This window comes from Sander vitreus, chromosome 7, assembly GCF_031162955.1.
Source record: "Sander vitreus isolate 19-12246 chromosome 7, sanVit1, whole genome shotgun sequence".
Lineage (NCBI taxonomy): Eukaryota > Metazoa > Chordata > Actinopteri > Perciformes > Percidae > Sander > Sander vitreus.
In genome coordinates, this window is record NC_135861.1 from 26,903,145 (window position 1) to 26,922,289 (window position 19,145).

At 43.8% G+C, this 19,145-nt stretch overlaps 1 protein-coding gene across 1 annotated transcript in view; it reads left to right on the top strand.

Annotated features, from left to right (window-relative positions):
* Positions 1-19,145, top strand: part of plxna2 (plexin A2) — a 208,140-nt gene that overhangs the window by 173,972 nt on the left and 15,023 nt on the right. The window contains exons 23-26 of the mRNA XM_078255710.1: positions 10,634-10,700; positions 10,947-11,093; positions 13,122-13,281; positions 15,125-15,228. Of these exons, the coding sequence (XP_078111836.1) occupies positions 10,634-10,700; positions 10,947-11,093; positions 13,122-13,281; positions 15,125-15,228 (478 nt within the window). The remainder of the gene's footprint in view (positions 1-10,633; positions 10,701-10,946; positions 11,094-13,121; positions 13,282-15,124; positions 15,229-19,145) is intronic.

Sequence of the window (19,145 nt, forward strand, 5' to 3'; positions counted from 1 at the left end):
TTGTGATTGGTTGGTGACTGTCTGACTGCACCAATCACCAACTTCCACATGAAATAAGGCAACATTACACAACATTCATTCACATTTCCATTACTATAGATAGAGCTTAAGCTTGAATACAACATTCTATATAGTAACAATAATATATCATCCCTGGGAAATCTATAATAGCTGAGTGTAGATTTCTTTATAATAAATGCGACACCAAAAAATAATAAAAGGCATTCGTAGACGTTCCCGAAACTAATAAACACAACAAGACACCTCACAAGAAATGCAAAGGGAAATTACTTCATACTTCATTACTTTATGTGTTGAATAACAATAAAATGTATAGAAAATAGAAAAAGGCAACACCATAAATATGACTTACAAAACTCCACACTATTATACAAGTACAAAAATACCTCAGGGCCTCATTAGACTCATGCAGCATTAGTGCATACATACTGTATGTAAATGGACACAATCAACAGGACGCAATGCACAATACAGCAAAGTCAACAAAGAAAAAGTTGTCAGTAGCTAATTAGTTTCGACGTTCCTGCTTTGAGTTTGAAATGATTAAAAAGTAGAAGGAAAGATGAATTAACATAAAGTAATATAAACAAACAAATTATACATGATCATATTCAGAGAAATCCCTTAATCCTCAGTAGCACTGCATGCTCTACAAAACAGTTTTAGTTATTTGATTTAATTCATTTCAGTCGGAAAGAATAAGAACAGACTGTATATCCATAAATATGTGATCCAGTGCTCAGAGGATAGTCAAGTATCTCTCATTTAAAAACATGTAAAGAAGTGCAAGGCTGTAGGAGGGAGGATGTTGATACATACAGTATAGACAGATGCATGGGGATTGATTTAGAGCTGTGTGTTCTTCCCTCTTTTTCTTGTGGATGGATGGATCGCCCCCAACACACACACACACACACACACACACACACACACACACACACACACACTTGTGTTCTTCTGTAGATGCGTCATAGAATCGGGCTTGTAATGAGTGCTCCAGTATGCTGAGATAAACGCCAAGCACTCTTCACATCATAAGAAACATCTGAATGCGCTGCATAATTCTCGACTATCTCAAGCACTCAGTCTCCCCCCTGCTCTTTCTCATTGCCAATGTCAGTCTCGCTTATCCTCCAGGCTCGGGGGTCCCTATAAAACATTCAGAAGCGATTACAACATAAAAAAAAAAAAAAAAAAGTCTTCTTCCTCTCTGTGTTTCCAGCGTACATTGTTTTTTTCCGGGGCAGTTTGGGATGATGTGCTCAAACTTTAAACACCTGCCAAGTCCTCTCCCAAGTGTCCTCAGCTGCCTTGGTGGCTCTGTGGGCATAGAAATGTGTTAAAGGACTGAATACTCAGCTCAAAAGATACAGAATGTACAAAGCACGGTTCTGTGAACAGGCTCTCTGAAAGCCTGACTGCTCTGTACATGATTTTGATTATGTTTACACGACTAATAAGCGGAGACAGTAAGAGCAGGCAGCTGCTATACCTTCGAACAACACCTTCATTCTCATGTTAATATTCCCCCAGTGCCTCTATTTAAAAGAGCCACATTAATAGTCTGAGTAAATAACTGCCCGACAGAAAAGAGCAGAGAAGCAAACGGAGAAAGAGGTTGAAAGAGAAAGAAGTGGAATTAAGCGACACAGCGTCAAATGTACCTGGATTAAGCTGATATTTCACATGACAGCAGGGCCCCACGTCACCTCTAAGTTTTCATTATCCTCTCTTATTAGCAACACAGTGGCACGCACGTAATCCCGCGGTCCTGCCGTTGCAGCCTGCAGGGCTAAATGTCCTTTAGTTTTTACATTTCACTCCACGTTATTCTGAAGAATTTAAGGGATTATCGATTTGACATGGCTCTTTGCTGTTGTTGTCTTCCTCATCGCCTATTTAGAGAAAAAGCCGACAGTCAAGCCAGCGGGCTGACTCACACACACCGCACAAACAAACGCACACACACACTATACACACATACACACACATGCCTCGAAGCAGTAATTGTGTTTGCGCAGGGCATAGAGTGAGGCTGCTGGGCTGTGCTTTGTTGCCATTTTCCCATTCAGTTGTCTTTTCTGTCGGCTGTCCTCTGCCTATTACCGCGTATAATGGGATAGTGAATTCTTGCTGTTGTGTTGGCAAAGACCCTCCCTCTGTTCTGCATTAGTGAATCAGCAGCATGTAAACAGATCCTTGTGCCTTTTTTTATGGTGTCTACATGTGTCTGTTTGCATGTTGGGTGTCTTTGAAATATATATATAATAATAATAATATATATATACTGGTGCAATAAATAAAGTTGTGTTGGCTGAATTGGAATCCAGTGCGCTTTTCAGGAGTTTAGTAGAAGTAGGGGTCACTCTAGCATGAATCGACGACAGGTCATTTACTGGATAATCACCGGAATGTGGGTCAGGTTTACATGGCTACAGGAGAGAGCCACCATGCAGGAAGAACATCCAGGTCAACCAACCCACTTCCTGTTCTCATTTATATTACAGTGGGTTGAAAGTGCATCCCATGACATGTTTGAGTCGTAGCGAAGAGCTTTGCTTCTCTCGTCGCTCAGCTGTCATTGCCTGCTTTTCCCCAGAGGGGAATATGTTCACAAACTAGCATGCCAGACCTTTTAAAAAACCATCTCACGAGCATTGCAGACGATAGTACAAAAATAGCATGTTATCCTCATGATCCCTCAGTGACCTGCAATAGTAATCAAAGTCTAATGTGTACAATGGATCCAAATCGTTGTTTATTTAAAGGCAGGGCTGCTAACTATTTCCAATATACATTTTTTTTATATATTTATTGTTTGAAAAGGTCTTTACACCCCGACAGCAGTAAATAACTTATGGTCTCTGAAAAAGGAGTGAAAATGATCTGTCATCTGTAGCTGCTGTGATCCTGTAACAACGCCCACCAATCACTGCCTCGCGGTCCGCTTGGAAAGAACCAATGAAATGCCTCCTCGCCCCGCTGCATGTACTCTACCCCTCCCGTGTACGAGCCTGAGCTCAATGCGCATCATAGCACATTTCTAACAGTAGTCATGTATGTTTTAAACATTCAGTATGATAATACTAGCTGTTTACTTACCGGTGAATGAGACATGAAGTAAAATGTCGGTCCTTTCTCCTCTCTGCTCTGAAGCAGCGACGCAGCGGTATGTGGGCGCAGCCCCGAGGAGATGCTACTTTCAAATCTTGCTTGCTTTTCTACATTACCAGCCCTGTCTTTAAGGATAAGGCTGGCGATATTTTATGCCTGGTAGTGTCAACAAAAGCCATAAAAAGACCAAAACCAACAAAGCGTTAGTGTTTCTCTCTGTCTTGTCTGTGGCCCCAAACCCATTCGTTCTCACCTAAGGCACACATCTTTAAGAACAGCAGACAAACATATACTTTAATTTTGTTTTTTTAAATTAAATAAATGACTTTGCCGACATCCCTCACATTGTCACAGCTGCTCTAGGGTTTGCGTATTCACACGGCAAGTTCATTGATGTACATCACACCGTGTGCGTGAAAACCAGCATACATAACCTTTTCATGAGGCCCCTGGGATCTTCTGTTTTCAGCAAGCGTTACTCAAACAGAAGCAAATAGTCTATTTACTGCTTTTAGCTGCAGATGTGGTGCTCTTGTTAGTTACAGCAGCAGGACAGTGAATGAGGAGGCAGCTCTAAAGAAACTGTGCCCATGTTCATCATAATTAGGGAACATGTCAGCGTAGCGGTGGAGCTCATTGGTGTGGTTTTAATCGTTTAGGGTCAACAATAGATTTCTTTGGCGCAGAGCAATAAGCAGGCTTTGGCTCAAACAGGCAATACTTGTTAGTATGGTAAATGAATGGTTGGTTTGGGCCTTCCTCTGGAATTTGTCTGGTAAGAAACGTGTAGAATATTACCAGACTTGTTCTTTAAAGAGACATCTTGTTTTTAATCTTTTGTTTCTATAAATATGACAAAGGATTCAAACCTGCTGTTATTCACAGGCATTTTGAAACGAGCACTGACACCATACAACAACCTTAACCGTGTTTGTTCACAGTACAAAAAAAAAAAAAAAACACCGCGAACAACCCATAAAGCTTTAGCGTAAGTGGTGTTCGGAGAACGTGTGCTACAGTATACAATGCATGTGTTTAGTATAGAGTGTAGGTACAGCATGTGCACGTGATGCAGAGGGAAGCTATGGCACAGCAGTGATGTGGTACAATGTGGTTTGCTCCAGGAAAAGCAAGGCGGCCTTAATAATTTAGCCCCCGTTCTCTGCGGTGAGCTCCAGTCAGAAGATGGAGTGCCGTGCCATCACTAGCCATGGCACAGAGGGAAAAGCGGAGGACAAGAGGGACGGCAAGAGGAAAAACGAGGGGAAAGGCTGCGAACGCGGAGGAGTAGGATTCAACGACGGAATTGCAGTTTAAGCAACTAATGAACGTATTAATTCAGCAAATTAAATGGAGGATGTGACTGCTTCCCAGAGTATTTTCTTAAGTTACGTGGGCAGCACATTGAAGACGCTGCATGTAAAGTTGTTCTCTGATTATTATTAGCTGCCTGTCTCTCATCGTCTCTGTATGCCTCCAACATGCCCATTTTCTGTATTCCTCTCACACGTACTCTGTCTCTCACACAGGCAGATTATCTCCTGATAGTATTTTCTTCATATTTGAGTGTTTAATTGCTGATGTACTATCTATACTTTATTGGAAATGATAATATTTGATTAATTTATATCACTCTGCAGTCGCCACAACCTTAGCTTATTATAGAGTCCTTACTATAGATATGGCTATAATAATTTCAGACTAGATAAAAAAGCAATGTGGCTCTCTCACCTAGTGCAGGGTTTAAGGTAGATTGAATAAAATGACTGTTAAAATAACATCCCTCTTCTTCACCTATGTTAAGTGTCCGCCAAGATCCGATACATCCGGTTCATTTGCAGAGAGTAGATTTGACTTCGTAGCACCTAATACAGTAGGTCATAAATACGCATTTCACAGGAATGCTTCATGAATTTCCATTCATTTGAGTCTCTGTTCCTTTCCTGAAAGAAGTTGAATGTGCTGAAGTAGTATATCATAGAACAAAAATGCAATGAAATGCATGGGATTAAGCAGGATGTAAAGGATCTTTACAGAGAGAGATCTTTTTGTTTAACCAGAAATCTAAAGAAGCAATACTTTTAGCATGTAAACACCCAGCATATGTTAGGGGTTAATATAATGGGTTATTTCAACCAAACCAGAGTTGTGATTGTTGGAACAGTGGAAAAACAAACCAAGACGGCTTTTGATTTTGTTTTGTTTCTGTTGACTTTGAATAAAGTGTATTTTTCGATGAGAAAATTAAAGTTTTTTTTTTCTTAAATAGAGTCTGGTGGGTTTGGCGACAGCGAGTTAGGGGATGTTTCATGTTAAACAAAAAGTTTAATCAAACAGTGAAAACACGTATAGCCCTCAAAGCGTAGATACGTGCCTGATCACGCGTCTGGCCATTCATACCGGAAACGTATCTCTCCGCGCCGGTCACAAAGCGATCCTCTCTCTCTCTCTCTCTCTCTCTCTCTCTCTCTCTCTCTGTCTCTGTCTCTCTCTCTGTCTCTCTCTCTGTCTCTCTCTGTCTCTCTCTCTCTCTCTCTCTCTCTCTCTCTCTCTCTCTCTCTCTGATAGAAAGAGACAGGATGAGTGGGGAAAACTGTGGTAATTGTAGCCTATATATGGCTTTGTTTGTGTGTGTCACTCTCTGTCCGTCCGTCGGTCTCTCTCTCCGTGTGCCTGATTGCGTCTCGCTGTGAGAAGTCAAGACAGCCAAAATCACAATGAACCTAGGCGTTTTATTTTAAAATGTGTTTTATTTTTGTAAAGTATACGGCTGCACTGTGGTCTTCCTGTATGGGATTACCTGCCCGGCTTGACACATTCGCTCGCGTCTCGTGCAAGAAAACGACCGCTGCAGTGCGCGGGCCCACGTGCCTGCTCCACGCACCGGTATGAACGGACAGATTGCATAACGTGGACGCCGAAATGAAAATAGCTTACGCGCCCGGTGTGTTTTCACTGTTACTCTACACAAAAAAGGTGGACCTCTGTAGAGATCCTTTCCATAATGTTGTCAGACACTTTGAACAATAATCTTTTGGGGACGTAAATTGAAGGTGCGCAATTGTCCAATAACTTACATTGTAGCTTGTTTTGCCGATGCCGACTGCAGCGGTCTTGCTTAATTTTGGACCAATTTCAAAGATTGTTGTTCCCATCAGTCACTTAGACACAAAAACATAGGAAAATAGGGTCCAGGTTGCCTGCCAGAGGGCAGTATTTATATGTTATTCTGTAGTTGTCTGTGGCACAGACTATTTTTTTCTATTATGCCTGTTTTAAGTGCTTGATCCCATTTCACCATCCATCTTACCTGTCCAGTGAAAACAAATTATGGCATGTAACTGGCATGTGCCTTTATGTAGCAGAGATATAATATCCCCAGTCAGTTACGTTCCTGGAACCACGTTTGAAGGGTGCACTCTGCTCTTCTGAGGCGTGTTTTTTAAAAGAAACTCTGGTCTCTTTGGTGTTTAAAATATTTGAGGTGCCTTCCGCTTTCTTTGTCTTGATAGGGAAAGATTTTTTAGCTCGCTGACACTCGCAGTCTCCTAAAAGCTTTTTGAAAGCAATATCTAAGCTTTGGCAATGTGTTTGATTTCCTCACTCTCCAGTGCGCTAAGTGGAACTGATGCTGCACTTCGTGGTGTTTGGATTGTATTTTGCTACATTAGTGAAATACGTTCACGCGCTCTTTTTCTCTCGGTGTCCATACCTCCGACCCAACCTTCCTCATGTCTGTTGTGTTGCCATTTCACAGTCTCTCTCGCTGCCTTTCCATTATTGCTGAAACTCCTCTAATGCTTGAGGACCCCCACCAGAACATTCTATAAACAGCCAGCCACTTCCTTTTTTCACATTAAACTCCATTCTCTATTCTCTCCGTCTTCTTCTTAAGCTTTGCCACAGCCGCTCTCTTTACCCAGTTTCTTTCTCCTTCTTTTCTTCATAATGTTCTTTTAATGGAATCACAGAACATTGCCTCTATCACCTTGAGACTTTTCAATCTTGTATTATTTTTCTCCTCAGCATTTTCGTAATGAGATTTCCGCCCATGCAGAGCAATGGAGTACAGAGTTATTAAGAGAGCGTGTATTGTGTTTGGCATTAGTTTCATTGAAAGACATTCCATAGCCTGCTAATATATCCTCCCCCCTCCTCCCCCCTCCCCTCCACCCTAGCTTCCATTAGGAGACCAGAGATAGGGAGGATGCAAGGCCCCTCTTAAACACTATGTGGGATAATGAAATCCTGATGTTCATTAATGAAACTCAATTAATGGAAAGACGGAAGTGGAGGCAGATGAGGAGGAGGACAAGAAGGAAAGGAGAAGGAGGAGAACAAAGTGCCCCCCCCCCCCCCCGACATTCAAAAGGAGAGATATTAAGGGGGAGTCAGCACAGCCCCCACAAAAAAGAGGCTTTATTTGACTTCCTTCTTCGGGACTTGCTGAGCTTATTAAAATGCTTAATAGGTTCCATTAACTTCTAACACACTCAAGTCTCATACAAGCAGGGGGGGGGGGATGCATGGTACAGTAAGCATGGGGTGGGGGGTGGGGATAAGAGGTGAATTCTTGTAGAAGAAGGAGGGCAATTAAAGAGGGATTTGGGGTATTGTCCACACAAAAAAAAATCCACAATATATTTAGGTTTACTACAGCCTCAGGCACTCACAGTGCCGCCTTATTATGTTTTCGAATGAAGTTTTTTGTTGTTGTGCAGCATTGCAAGGTTTAGCTTGTGAATACTGCATGTGTATTCCTTTCTTTGTGTACGTACACCCTCACCTGTGTGTTTGCATGTCAGAATGACAAAGAAGCATAGACCTTGCGTGTGCGCCACCAAAGAGGATGCAGCCAGTCACACATGCACAAGAGCGTGCACTTCTTCAGCTCTTCAGCAATGTTTACTCTGTCATCCCGTCGCTGAAACTGGCTGAACTAATCTACATCTACACCCCCCCCCCCCCCCCCCGCAGGCACATCACACTTCAAATAGGCTGTCACCCAGCTCTCCATCCTCTCAACGAGCTGCCAATAGACTGGCCAGCAGTCTCGTTCTCAGAGGAATAGCCTAGGCGTGGGAGACAACATCACAGCTCGGCCGCACGTCATTCAAAACAAAACACAACCTCTGCTCCCACTGTCCTGCTACTGTTGGAGAGCTTTTTTTTATTATTATTTGCAGGTGAAAGAGCGAGAGAGAGAGAGAGAACAAGTTTCACTCTATCTTAATTTTTTGAGATTGAAAGAATCACTTTTTCTTGTCTCAGTGACTAAAATGTTGTAACCTCCCGTGGCTCCGACAATACTCCAGGGACTTGTGCTTTCCCAGACCGTGGCTTATAGCCCTCAAACACGACTTTACGCAATTATCTCCATAATAGTCATAATTTCCCTTTAGGTCCATTCGGAGCCTGAATAGGTATAATCATCCCTAGCACTATTTAGCTCCGAGGAGACGAAAGCCTTCTAGCTTGCCTTAAATACCTGGTTGCTTCGATTCCTGCTAATCCCCAGTTCAGCACATTTCGCTGTAAGGTCCCTCTATCGCACACAGCAGAGTAATCACAGTCATTTCCTGCTGCATTAAGAGAGTCAGGTTTTTTTTTATAATGCGTTGCCTTTACAATCTGCAGCCAGAGGACAATCACATGCTACAACACTTGCAAACAGCAGTGCAGTCACATGTGGGACACTTTATCATGGCATCTTAACATGTGATTAGTGTGTGAAGCAGCTATGTAAGAGCACCAAAAGATGGCTGGTAGGGCTGCAACTAACGATGACTACCATTGTCGATTCATCTGTCGATTATTTCCTCGATTAATCATTACGTAGTATAGTTGTTTGGTCTAGAAAATGTCCCAAAAAAAATGTATTTTATTAGCTAAAATCAATGTCTTCATTCATAAATATGTCCTCATTGGTGTAAAATGACCTCTGCTAATGATCGGACTTATCATAAGCGAAGAATTTCCAAGGAGGCTTCCGTGTCGTTCCGCCATTTTGAAAAACTGTAATGGCTGAGAGGGACCTAAAGCACTAGCCTACCTGTCCAGTTAATCCACATCGTGTTTTCGTTCAGAGCCAGCGTCACGTGACTGAAATCAGCTGGAACGGAGAAGGAGATCAGTGAGAGGCGCTTGTCACTGCCCCGACAAATGTGAAAGCCTTCACTGCACTTTAGTTCATAATGGAGGATGATTCTTCTGCCGAGCCACAGGAGAAGGAGTCCTCGTCGCCAAAAAAAGAGAAAATTGGAAGACATGTTGTCATAGCTTCTTGGTACATAACGGCTACCGTAGTTGCAACACACATTTGAAAAAGCGAGGCGCTAGAGAGCACTATTCGTTTGAATGCAAAATACAATTTCACCGCTAGATGGGAGAAATTCAGTGTACACAGTGTACCCTTAAGAAATGACTCAAACCGATTAATTGGTTATCAAAATAGTTGGCGATTAATAGTAGACAACTAATCGATTAATCTATGCAGCTCTACTGGCTGGTAAAATCCATTTCCAATCCAAAGTAGTTTGGTTATTGCTGGTTTTTCTTGCGCAGTAGTCAAACGACGAAGGCAAAAGTGCAGGGCAGAAGCGTTTTTTTTTTTTTCTTTTTTAAGATGAGGTGGAAGCTTGTTGTTGTTGCTCTTCACCTCAGGTGCTTGTCCACATGAGGTGCACAGACAATCTCTTTCATCTGTGCTTCATGCTCATTAACCATGCCCACCTGGTTTGGTATTCTGTCTCTTTTAAAAAAAAAATCCAACCTTTGTTTTTCTTATGTTCCATGATGGTGCTAATAAGGCAGAGGGGGGTGTTCGTCTGGCATTCAGAGAAAGAAATGAGCGGGAATCATGAAAGAGGTACGCACGGTCCTCTCATGTGCTCTGCGGAAGAAACAGTCGAGAGGTCAATGCACACTTGTGTGTTTTCATGCCCAATCGAGCCCAGCAGCAAGCTTCACCTCCATGCGTGATTGACTCGGAAGGGAGAGGAGGCGGGGGGCGGGGGGGAGAGGAAGAGAGGGACATGAGAGGAGATGGTTTTGGCTGTGATCAGGCGTTACCTGGCTGTGACAGCACTCGTCTCTCTCAACAGCTGAGGCTTGTCACAGCTGCTGATGTCCCGCTGTGTTCAACCACACGTGAATACGCACACTTGCACACGCGGGCGCACATCCGCTCGCGCTCACATCCACGCAGACTCAATCACACACTCTTTTGAACGTGTGCACGCACACAAACCATGCACACACAGATGCCCTCTCTCCGCTCGGCTCGGCTCTGCTCACTCACTGTGATCGCAGTGTTGCAGACAGTTGCAAGCAAAACCAAACAGGCAGGAGGCACCCACCCAGGATGGAAAGATAATGTCTTGCACATAACCTCATGAATTATGCAACTCTTGTGTTATCCAAAGATTTGGAGATATCAAGAGAAAGCATGGAGTTAAATTTTATTTTATTTTTTTCTGTTTTCTTGATGTAATTTCAGAACGGAGTCGGTTGCAGAGAAGATGCTTACAAACTGGTTCGCCTTCCTCCTTCACAAATTCCTCAAGGTTAGTACACTAAGCAACACGCGTGGTGTGTGTTTGTATCTGATTACGCATTAAACCTATCTTGTGTATCTTATTACATTTTCTAAATTAAACGTGTGATTGCACGTTGTCAGATATTTACAGTATGTGGACTGGTAGGTGTTTTCAGTCTAATGAATTTTTGTGTTTATGCTGTGATGTTCTCTCATGTGTGAATCTGTGTGTGTGTGTGTGTGTGTGTGTGTGTGTGTGTGTGTGTGTTCACAGGAGTGTGCCGGGGAGCCTCTGTTCATGCTGTACTGCGCCATCAAGCAGCAGATGGAAAAGGGGCCCATCGATGCTATCACTGGAGAGGCCCGCTACTCCCTTAGTGAAGACAAGCTCATCCGCCAGCAGATCGAGTACAAAACCTTGGTACGTCACACTCCAGGAGGCACATGAGAAGTTTGCACAGAGGCTCACAGACATACAAAAACACACAGGTAGAAATCAGGGGTTAAAGCGGGATCTGGCAGGCGGGGGAACCCTAGATCAGGGTGTGGTGGTGCTAACACAACACCAAATGCCGTTCTCAAATTTAACACTTTAAGTTTCTTACTCCTTTAAAGTCTCTATGCACTACACAGCACTTTAAAAGCTAGTTCACAGGGCGCCTGGGTAGCTCACCAGGTTGAGCGGGCACCCTATGTACTAAGGCTCAGTCCTTGACGCAGCAGCCGTGGGTTTGATTCCAACCTGCGGCCCTTTGCTGCATGTCATTCCCCTTCTCTCTAACCTTTCACATCTGCGGCTGTCCTGTATAATAAAGGCCTAAAATGCCCCAAAAATAATCTTAAAAAAAAAATCTAGTTCACCTGTTACTCTCGTTATTTTCTACTTTCAAAACAGGGGTGAAGAACAACAGGAGCATTTGCCACGAGTTGAGTTTTCATTAAAACAATTTTTTTCTTCTTCTATATATATATATATATATATATATATATATATTATACACACATACATATACTTATACATATACATACCATACACACATACATGCCTGCACGTACATGTAAAAAAATAAAGGGAAGAAAAAAAGGAAAGGAAAAAAATTTATACAAATAAGTATTAAAACAAATTCATGACGTGTTTGGTGTGTTACCTGCATGCCAAATTAATCAGAGCACTAAGGCACAATTGCCTCCTAAGTCACCATATGACATGACAACCAATCTTTTTTAACCAAATTTTCTCTGTCTAGCTCAGCTAAAAACACCGGCTGTTCGCTACCGAGCCTGTTTGTAACCGGTAGGCTACCGACAACATGATCTTCACCCTGTTTGATCTTCTGACTTTACCCATTTAGACACACATAGATGTGAACTAACCACAGACACCTGCCTCATTCATGGACTCACGGCACTGCTGAAGATGAATAGGGAAAACACTGGAATGGATATTTGGCGTTATTTTAAACAAACGGAAAACGCTGATGTATGAAACTGCCGATTAAATTAATCGAAGGTGGCTAAACGCCGTTCCAGACCCTTCTGGCCCACTTTACACCAAAGCATTTGTCCTCTTCGGTCCCCCTACAGGTTGGAAGCGGAATTGTCCATTACCGCTGTCTCATTCGAACTACAGATCCGCTACCCGATCTGGCAAACTTGCGTAGTGCGGTTTTAGCCAATAGAGGGCCGCAAAGCGAATGCTGGAGTTCCGTTCACCCTGTTACGAGTTCATAAAACCACCGAAACTATTTTGGAAACATTATTTTGAGGTACAAAAGAATCTTTGGTGTTGCTTTAACCCCTGGGTAGAAGCATAACATGTGTCGTCCAATATAAGCAGCTCTTGTGAGATACGCACACCGATACAAAAGCCCACGCTCATTTGTTTTGCCATAATAACATGCACACATACAGTTTATATATTAACTCTACTTTTTTTTTTTACCACAAACTGTTTTTAAGATGACATAGCTGTGTTGAGTTTCTTCCTCCCTGTATGGGAAGAAAATTAACTAATGATCCCACAGGCTTCAGTGTTGGTCCAACATCAGCGTAGGTGGCTGTGGAGATTGCAACACATCAAACAGCCCCCTCTACACACACATGCACACACAGAAAAAAAAACACTCATGCAGCCAGCATGTGACATGACAATGCTCTGATTGCTCCGACTGGGAATTTGGCTCATTACGTGCTAATACCCCGGCAGAGCTGGAAATTGGTGTCCCACCGAAGGTGTGAAATTAGATTTTGGGATGCCAGTGAGAGCGGAAATGGTTTCTCGAAGCTCCTGCCATGCTCCAAGGAGACTCTAATGAGGGCGAAGCCTCAAGCTGGACCCAAGTCCAAGCAGTAACAGGACACCTCTAGCCTCTTCCTCTGCTTCCTCATTTCCTTCTGTGATTTTTTTTCTCTCTCTCTCTCCTGTTCTCCCCCCGTCTGCACAATCCAGATCCTAAACTGTGTGAACCCAGACAATGAGAACAGTCCGGAGATTCCAGTAAAGGTGCTCAACTGTGACACCATCACCCAAGTGAAGGAGAAGATACTGGACGCTGTTTACAAGAACATGCCCTATTCTCAGCGGCCACGTGCTGTCGACATGGACCTTGGTACGTCACAAACACGCATATGCACACACACACACACACACACACACACACAATCCAGACGCTCACAGATGCAGTTGGCAGGTGTAAGGTCCTTCACACCCACAGATTAATGTATCAGTGAGATAAAAGCTAGCCATGTGTACAGATTATCAGTGCATTAGTGCGATACAAGCTGTGTTCCAGCAGCCCAGCCAGCCAGCCAGCCTCAGTGTGCTGCTGCCAGCCCCCTTCTATCAAACTGACTGACAGGGTGTGCTGCATCCCTCCATCTGGCTGCTTTCGCTACATGGTAGTGCCAATAAGACACAGTAGATGGAGATAGAGAAGTGTGCATGTCTTTATACTGGTGTGTGTTTTTGCGTCTGTGACATGGCTGTCTGGCTTACCCAGGTAAGAGCTGACAGGCGTGCGCGCCAGCCTCACGCCGCCCCCCCCCCAAGAGCAAGAATTTGGTGCAAAAGTGGCGAGGAAAAACCTCCTTTTAACAGGCAGAAACCTCAGGTGGTGGGCGGCCATCTGCCTCGACAGGTTGGGAGAGAGAGAGAAATACGGCCGTCTATCCACTGTCCTCTCTCTCGTTCTCATCTGTCCATTTCTCCCATTGATGCCTTAACAGTAAAAAATGTTCTGTGTATGTCTGTATGTGCTTTATGTGTGCTTTTTTGTCATTGTTTTGTTTCTGTAGCGTAGTTTAGACAGTTTAGGGTGAAAGTTGTGCCAGGGAAGGATATCATGTGGTCACCTGGCAAGAAGTAATAAAACCCAGTCAACAGAGGAGAAAATCAATGATCGCTCCCAGCATGAGAGCCACAATGGCTGTCCACTTCCCCCGTCAACACCCTTATTATCATTTCATTACCGCGCCACGAGCCGTCAGCCACTGCCCTCCACTAGCACTGCTTACAGCTTCCACCTGTCCCCCCTGTCCCCCCCCCCGCTGCTTCCAATTTTTCTCTTTTGAAAGGAGGTTTTCCCATAGATCGCTTTTTCATCCTTTCTTGTCTGCTCCACTCTTCTCTCCTTTCTGACCCTGACGGGCTGACTGTTGCGTATGCTAATAGCGTGCCATTTCTACGACACAAGTACCAATTAAAGCGTGCAGCCTGCCTGCACATACATCTTGAAAATGTTCGAGTGTAATGTTTTTTGGAAGGTGCTAAAGCTGCGTGTCAATCCAAGTCAGTGAAAGGAGTATACGCGTGCCGAGAGCCGTACAAGACCGCCCGGCTACTGATATCTACTCATTTGGGTAATGTGTGAAGAGAGCTCTTTTCGGGAGTCATGTAGTGTGACGTTCCACCGACTGAAAGGCAAATGAGGTTTGAAAGGGAAGTGTTTTTAAGAGTTTGTTTTGTGTCATGAAGAAGTTGTGGGTTTATTTTAGCACACTTAACAATTGCCTTGCAAGGTAACTGGTTCTGAAAGCATGAAAGCAATATAGCACACACCACATTATTACGCTTTAACCACAAGTTCATTCAAAGCAGATGTGCGTTTTGAACACATGGTGGTTTTCAGTTGTATATGTTTAACACATGGGACCAAACCTCTCCCCCTAAAACCAAGACAAATTACATTCTTTGTGGCTCACTACTATGTACACATAGTTGGCAAAGGCAGTTGTGTAAAAGTCACACAAAATCAGCATCCCCTGTGGTCACCGCCGCAGCCTGAACACTTTACCCACATTCAAATAAATAGAGGACTGGCATTTTCGCCGCAACGCCTGATGTGGTGTGAATGCAGCCTAATTAAGTTTTTTTGTGTGTGTGTGTTTGTGTTTGTGTTTGTGTGTGTGTGTGTGTGTGTGTGTGTGTGTGTGTGTGTGTGTGTGTGTCCTCAGAGTGGCGCCAGGGGCGAATGGCTCGTGTGGTGTTGCAGGATGAAGACATCACCACCAAGATAGAAAATGACTGGAAGAGACTCAACACTCTCATGCACTATCAGGTAAATATACACAAAGGCTTCAGTGTGATCTTTTCCTTAATAAACTCTCAAATGGCTTTTTAATCAAGAAAAGGTTCATTTCAGTTCAGTTTCTGCTGCGGCTTTTATTATGGAAATTGTACCACATACCTTGCCAAACTTTGATGTTTCCTGCTCTTGACTTTAAAGAAGCCAATTTTCAGCTCCTCATTTGCATGCCCTCGCCTGGTGTAATCCAAGTGACAGAATAGAGGACAATTACTGTACAGGTAGCAGGAGAGATGAACCCTCAACACCTCAGCCGACACTTCTCCCTCCTCCCGGGAGAGACGAAGGCAGAATCTCTCTCTTTCTCTCTCTCTCTCTCTCTCTCTCTCTCTCTCTCTCTCTCTCTCTCTCTCTCTCTCTCTCTCTGTCCCGTTGACTTATACGCTGGCAACAATTAGTCCTGCTGTGACTGCCTGCTTCTATCTCTTTGCATGTATAACCTCCATTCACACCCTGCAATTCTAGGGCCCATGGGCTTACCTGTTGCACCCTGTTAACCAGAGAGGAAAGTACAGAGCTAAAGAAGTGAAAAGCTGAGAACAAGAGCAGTTCTGCATTTTTCTCAAGAATTTATAGCTGTTGAAGTTGTAAATGAAAAGGAAACCGGGAGGGAGTGAGAGGAAGCCTGGGTGAGATAATAACGAGGAATAAAAGGAATACAAAAAAAAGAGAGAGAGGCAAGGCAGAATGAGAAGGTAGCCTTCTCGGCAGGTCATGAATCTTTCGCAGCACACGCTCAGCCAGCTCTCATTAGTCAACCAAGGGGACCATCTGCTTAAAGACTGCATGAGGCACCATTCTGGGCTACCTGGTCCAGAGCAGAAGCTGGGGCTGAGATGCAGCTGGGGTTGGAGACCTGGGCGGGGGGGCAGGAGATGCAGCTCCATCTAGGAACAGGAAATAGGGACAAGGTCTGGCGAGGCTCAAGCCTTCATGCTGAACTCTTGCCCACCAGAGTAAGCAGAATAATTTAACAGATGTAGGAGTCATTAGAAGAAGGGACACATCATAGTGTCCTTCACCCAGGACTTGGCACCATGCAGCCCCCCCCCCCCTTTTGTCTTCTCTCCCTCGTCACCCTCCTTTCTGTCCTCACCTTCACTGTCTGTGTTCTCTTTACGCTTTTTTTGTCTTGTTACCCCATTTCCCATCTTTTTTCCGTTCTCGCCCACTTTACCTACATTATCTCTTTTCTCCCTCTCTTGGTATGAGCACCTCTTCTTCTTCGCTCTCTGCAGGGCTTTAATCCTTGATGAAGCGGTGCAGTATGTTTTCTTCCGCACCATAATGGGCTCCTCTGTTGTTGTTGTTTTTTGTTACATTCCTTGCGTCACAGTCTGTCTGCCGTCGTTAGCCAATGGAGATGCTTTCCATGAGAGAGAGGGAGAGAGAGAGAGCACAAAGGAATAGGGCAGTTGGTGGTAAGAGAGATGAGAGTGGGATGGGATAACAGAGACACTTGTGCATCGTTACGGTTTTCATGAGCTGGCAATGGCCCCTGTGTGTGAGCTTCTGTGTGTTTCCGTCACACACCAAGCCATTGCACTGGCAGCGGTGACAGCACATCTGGCTGCCTATCACACCGAGGGAGCACAGCTCATTAGGCCCCAGAGTGAGGGGAAAAAAATGGGAAAAGGAAATATTGAAAGGGGCTCTGAAATATGCAGCATGAGACCGAGCGTCAACTTGAGTCTTTGCTAATTCTCCCTTAGCAGACACACAGGGACCAGGCATAGGCATTCAAATTCATAGGGCTCACAGCCTCCTAAGAAACCCCATTGGCTATTTACCCTGCCACATGGGAAATAATGGTTTACATAACCTGGATATGGAAAAGCACACCTTCCCAGCTCCCCAGCAATTACACCAAAATTAAAAAAAAAAAAACATAAATGCACACATATTAAAGTGAGTTCAGAATCTTTATTCAACACTTCATTCACAGTCAGGGGACTAAACTCCTATCCTCCCACTCTTCTCTATCAATTTCAGTATATATTTCTTTCTTGCATGAATAAAGACAGTAAGTAAAGCACACTCAGATATGCACGCCTCACATTGCACATGCTTCTACTCAGACAAACACAGGAGTTGCGATAACGGATTTATGAAATTGAAGAGCCAACAGGCAGATTGCTGATGTGGATCTTTTTGTTGTTTTAATCTTCCACCCCAACAAAGGAAAGTGTTCCCTCACACCATCTTTCTTCTCCACCTCCCCCGTCTCTGTTGTCTTGAGACATGTTGGTGCTAACCTTGTTCATGCTGGATAGTATCACAGCCACATCCACATGAATCCGACATTAGCATTAACAGCTCTCATAAACAGGATATTGTTATGGAGTGAAGTTGTCAGACCGCTTAGGTTATTTATGAGGATTCAAACTGCAGAACAGGCCCACGCCGTATTCACCAGGGCGCTGTGTGGGTAATTACATTGATGATGTTTGACAAAGTGTTGATTTATGACAGGTGGGCTGTGGCTTTTCCAGCATATTAATATTTGTTTGTCACATCCATTTGTGGGGACACATGGGCAGTGTGTGTTTTGTTTAGGAATATCATTCCTAATGTGCAAGTAAGTGACAGTAAACGGCAGACTGCTCCCTCTTTCACTTTGGCTGAGACTGCGTCAAAATATAAAGTCAGTTTGGAAACTTCCATCCCCTGCTGCTGCCTGGTAACCTCTGTCTGTCCTCGTCTCTGCGGTGAAGGAACAGGGAGAGCAGACACTGATGGCTATACCAGGAGAGCCTGCCAGATAGATCCTGTTACCCACCCTGCAGACTTCACTTGGGGGAATGTTGGGCTATTTTCAACTGCCCCAGACAAAATAGATACTACTACATTGCTATCTGTTCATGAATCCAATGCTGTCTGTCTCGGCTCGCTGGTTCCCATTGTAAATCTGGATAAAAAATATCGGACAAGTGGGAATATGAAGGTTTTTAGGAGGAAGAATATTGAGTAAATAGTTTAACAAATAGTATATTCCATAGAGATCAACAGTGTGGAGTAAAAATCAAAATTCAAAGCAATTTCTAAACCATCCAAGGTAGACTGACCACGAGCTACGAGGTTGTAAAAGTCCGTATGAAATCAACCTTGTTTTGAGAAAAACGCGTTTTATTTGCGATCTTAGGGAGAAATACTATATTACCTACAACAATCCTAAGCACAACAGCAACGTCTCTGATTGCGGAAACTCGCTGTTACCATGGAAATGTTTACCGCACCCGCAAACCCGCGAACGGCTAGAGCTAGCTGCTACCACTAAAGACTATGATCATTTCTGTACACAGTCTTGCCTTTTTTGAATCAGTTGTCAAAATGTTCTTTTGTGCCGAATCAAATGTTTTATGGTCACGATTCATCTCGGTGCTAAGCATTTAATGAAACGTCAATGGAGATACTGAACGGGGAAAAGGACTTCCGGAACCAGAGCTGTTAAAAAAGTGGGCAGTCACTGTTGAGCTCTATAGAAAAGAAGAGGCATATTTGATTAATCCTGCCGTACTGCTACACCCTAAAGTCACATATCCAATGGCAACCACTGTATTATTTGTAAAAACTCACACTGATTCTTCAATGAAACACATTTCATTGTTTAAAGCCCAACTTAAATCCCATTAGAAAGACCAGCAGATTGGCATTTAACTCTTCAGAAGATTCCCCGGGACACCTAAGAGAGAGTTATATTCATACACAATGGCCAAGCTCACATTTCGTTACGACAGGAGGGCACATATGCACAGGTTGTGTGTTTCCAAGCTACTGGGCAGAGTCGACAGGTATGATAAGCATTGTGATCTTAAGGGCATGAGTCCAGGAGAGATGGGACACCAAGGGGAAACGGGCTAAGGCCAGGGCTGAGGGGTTGTGTCCGGAGG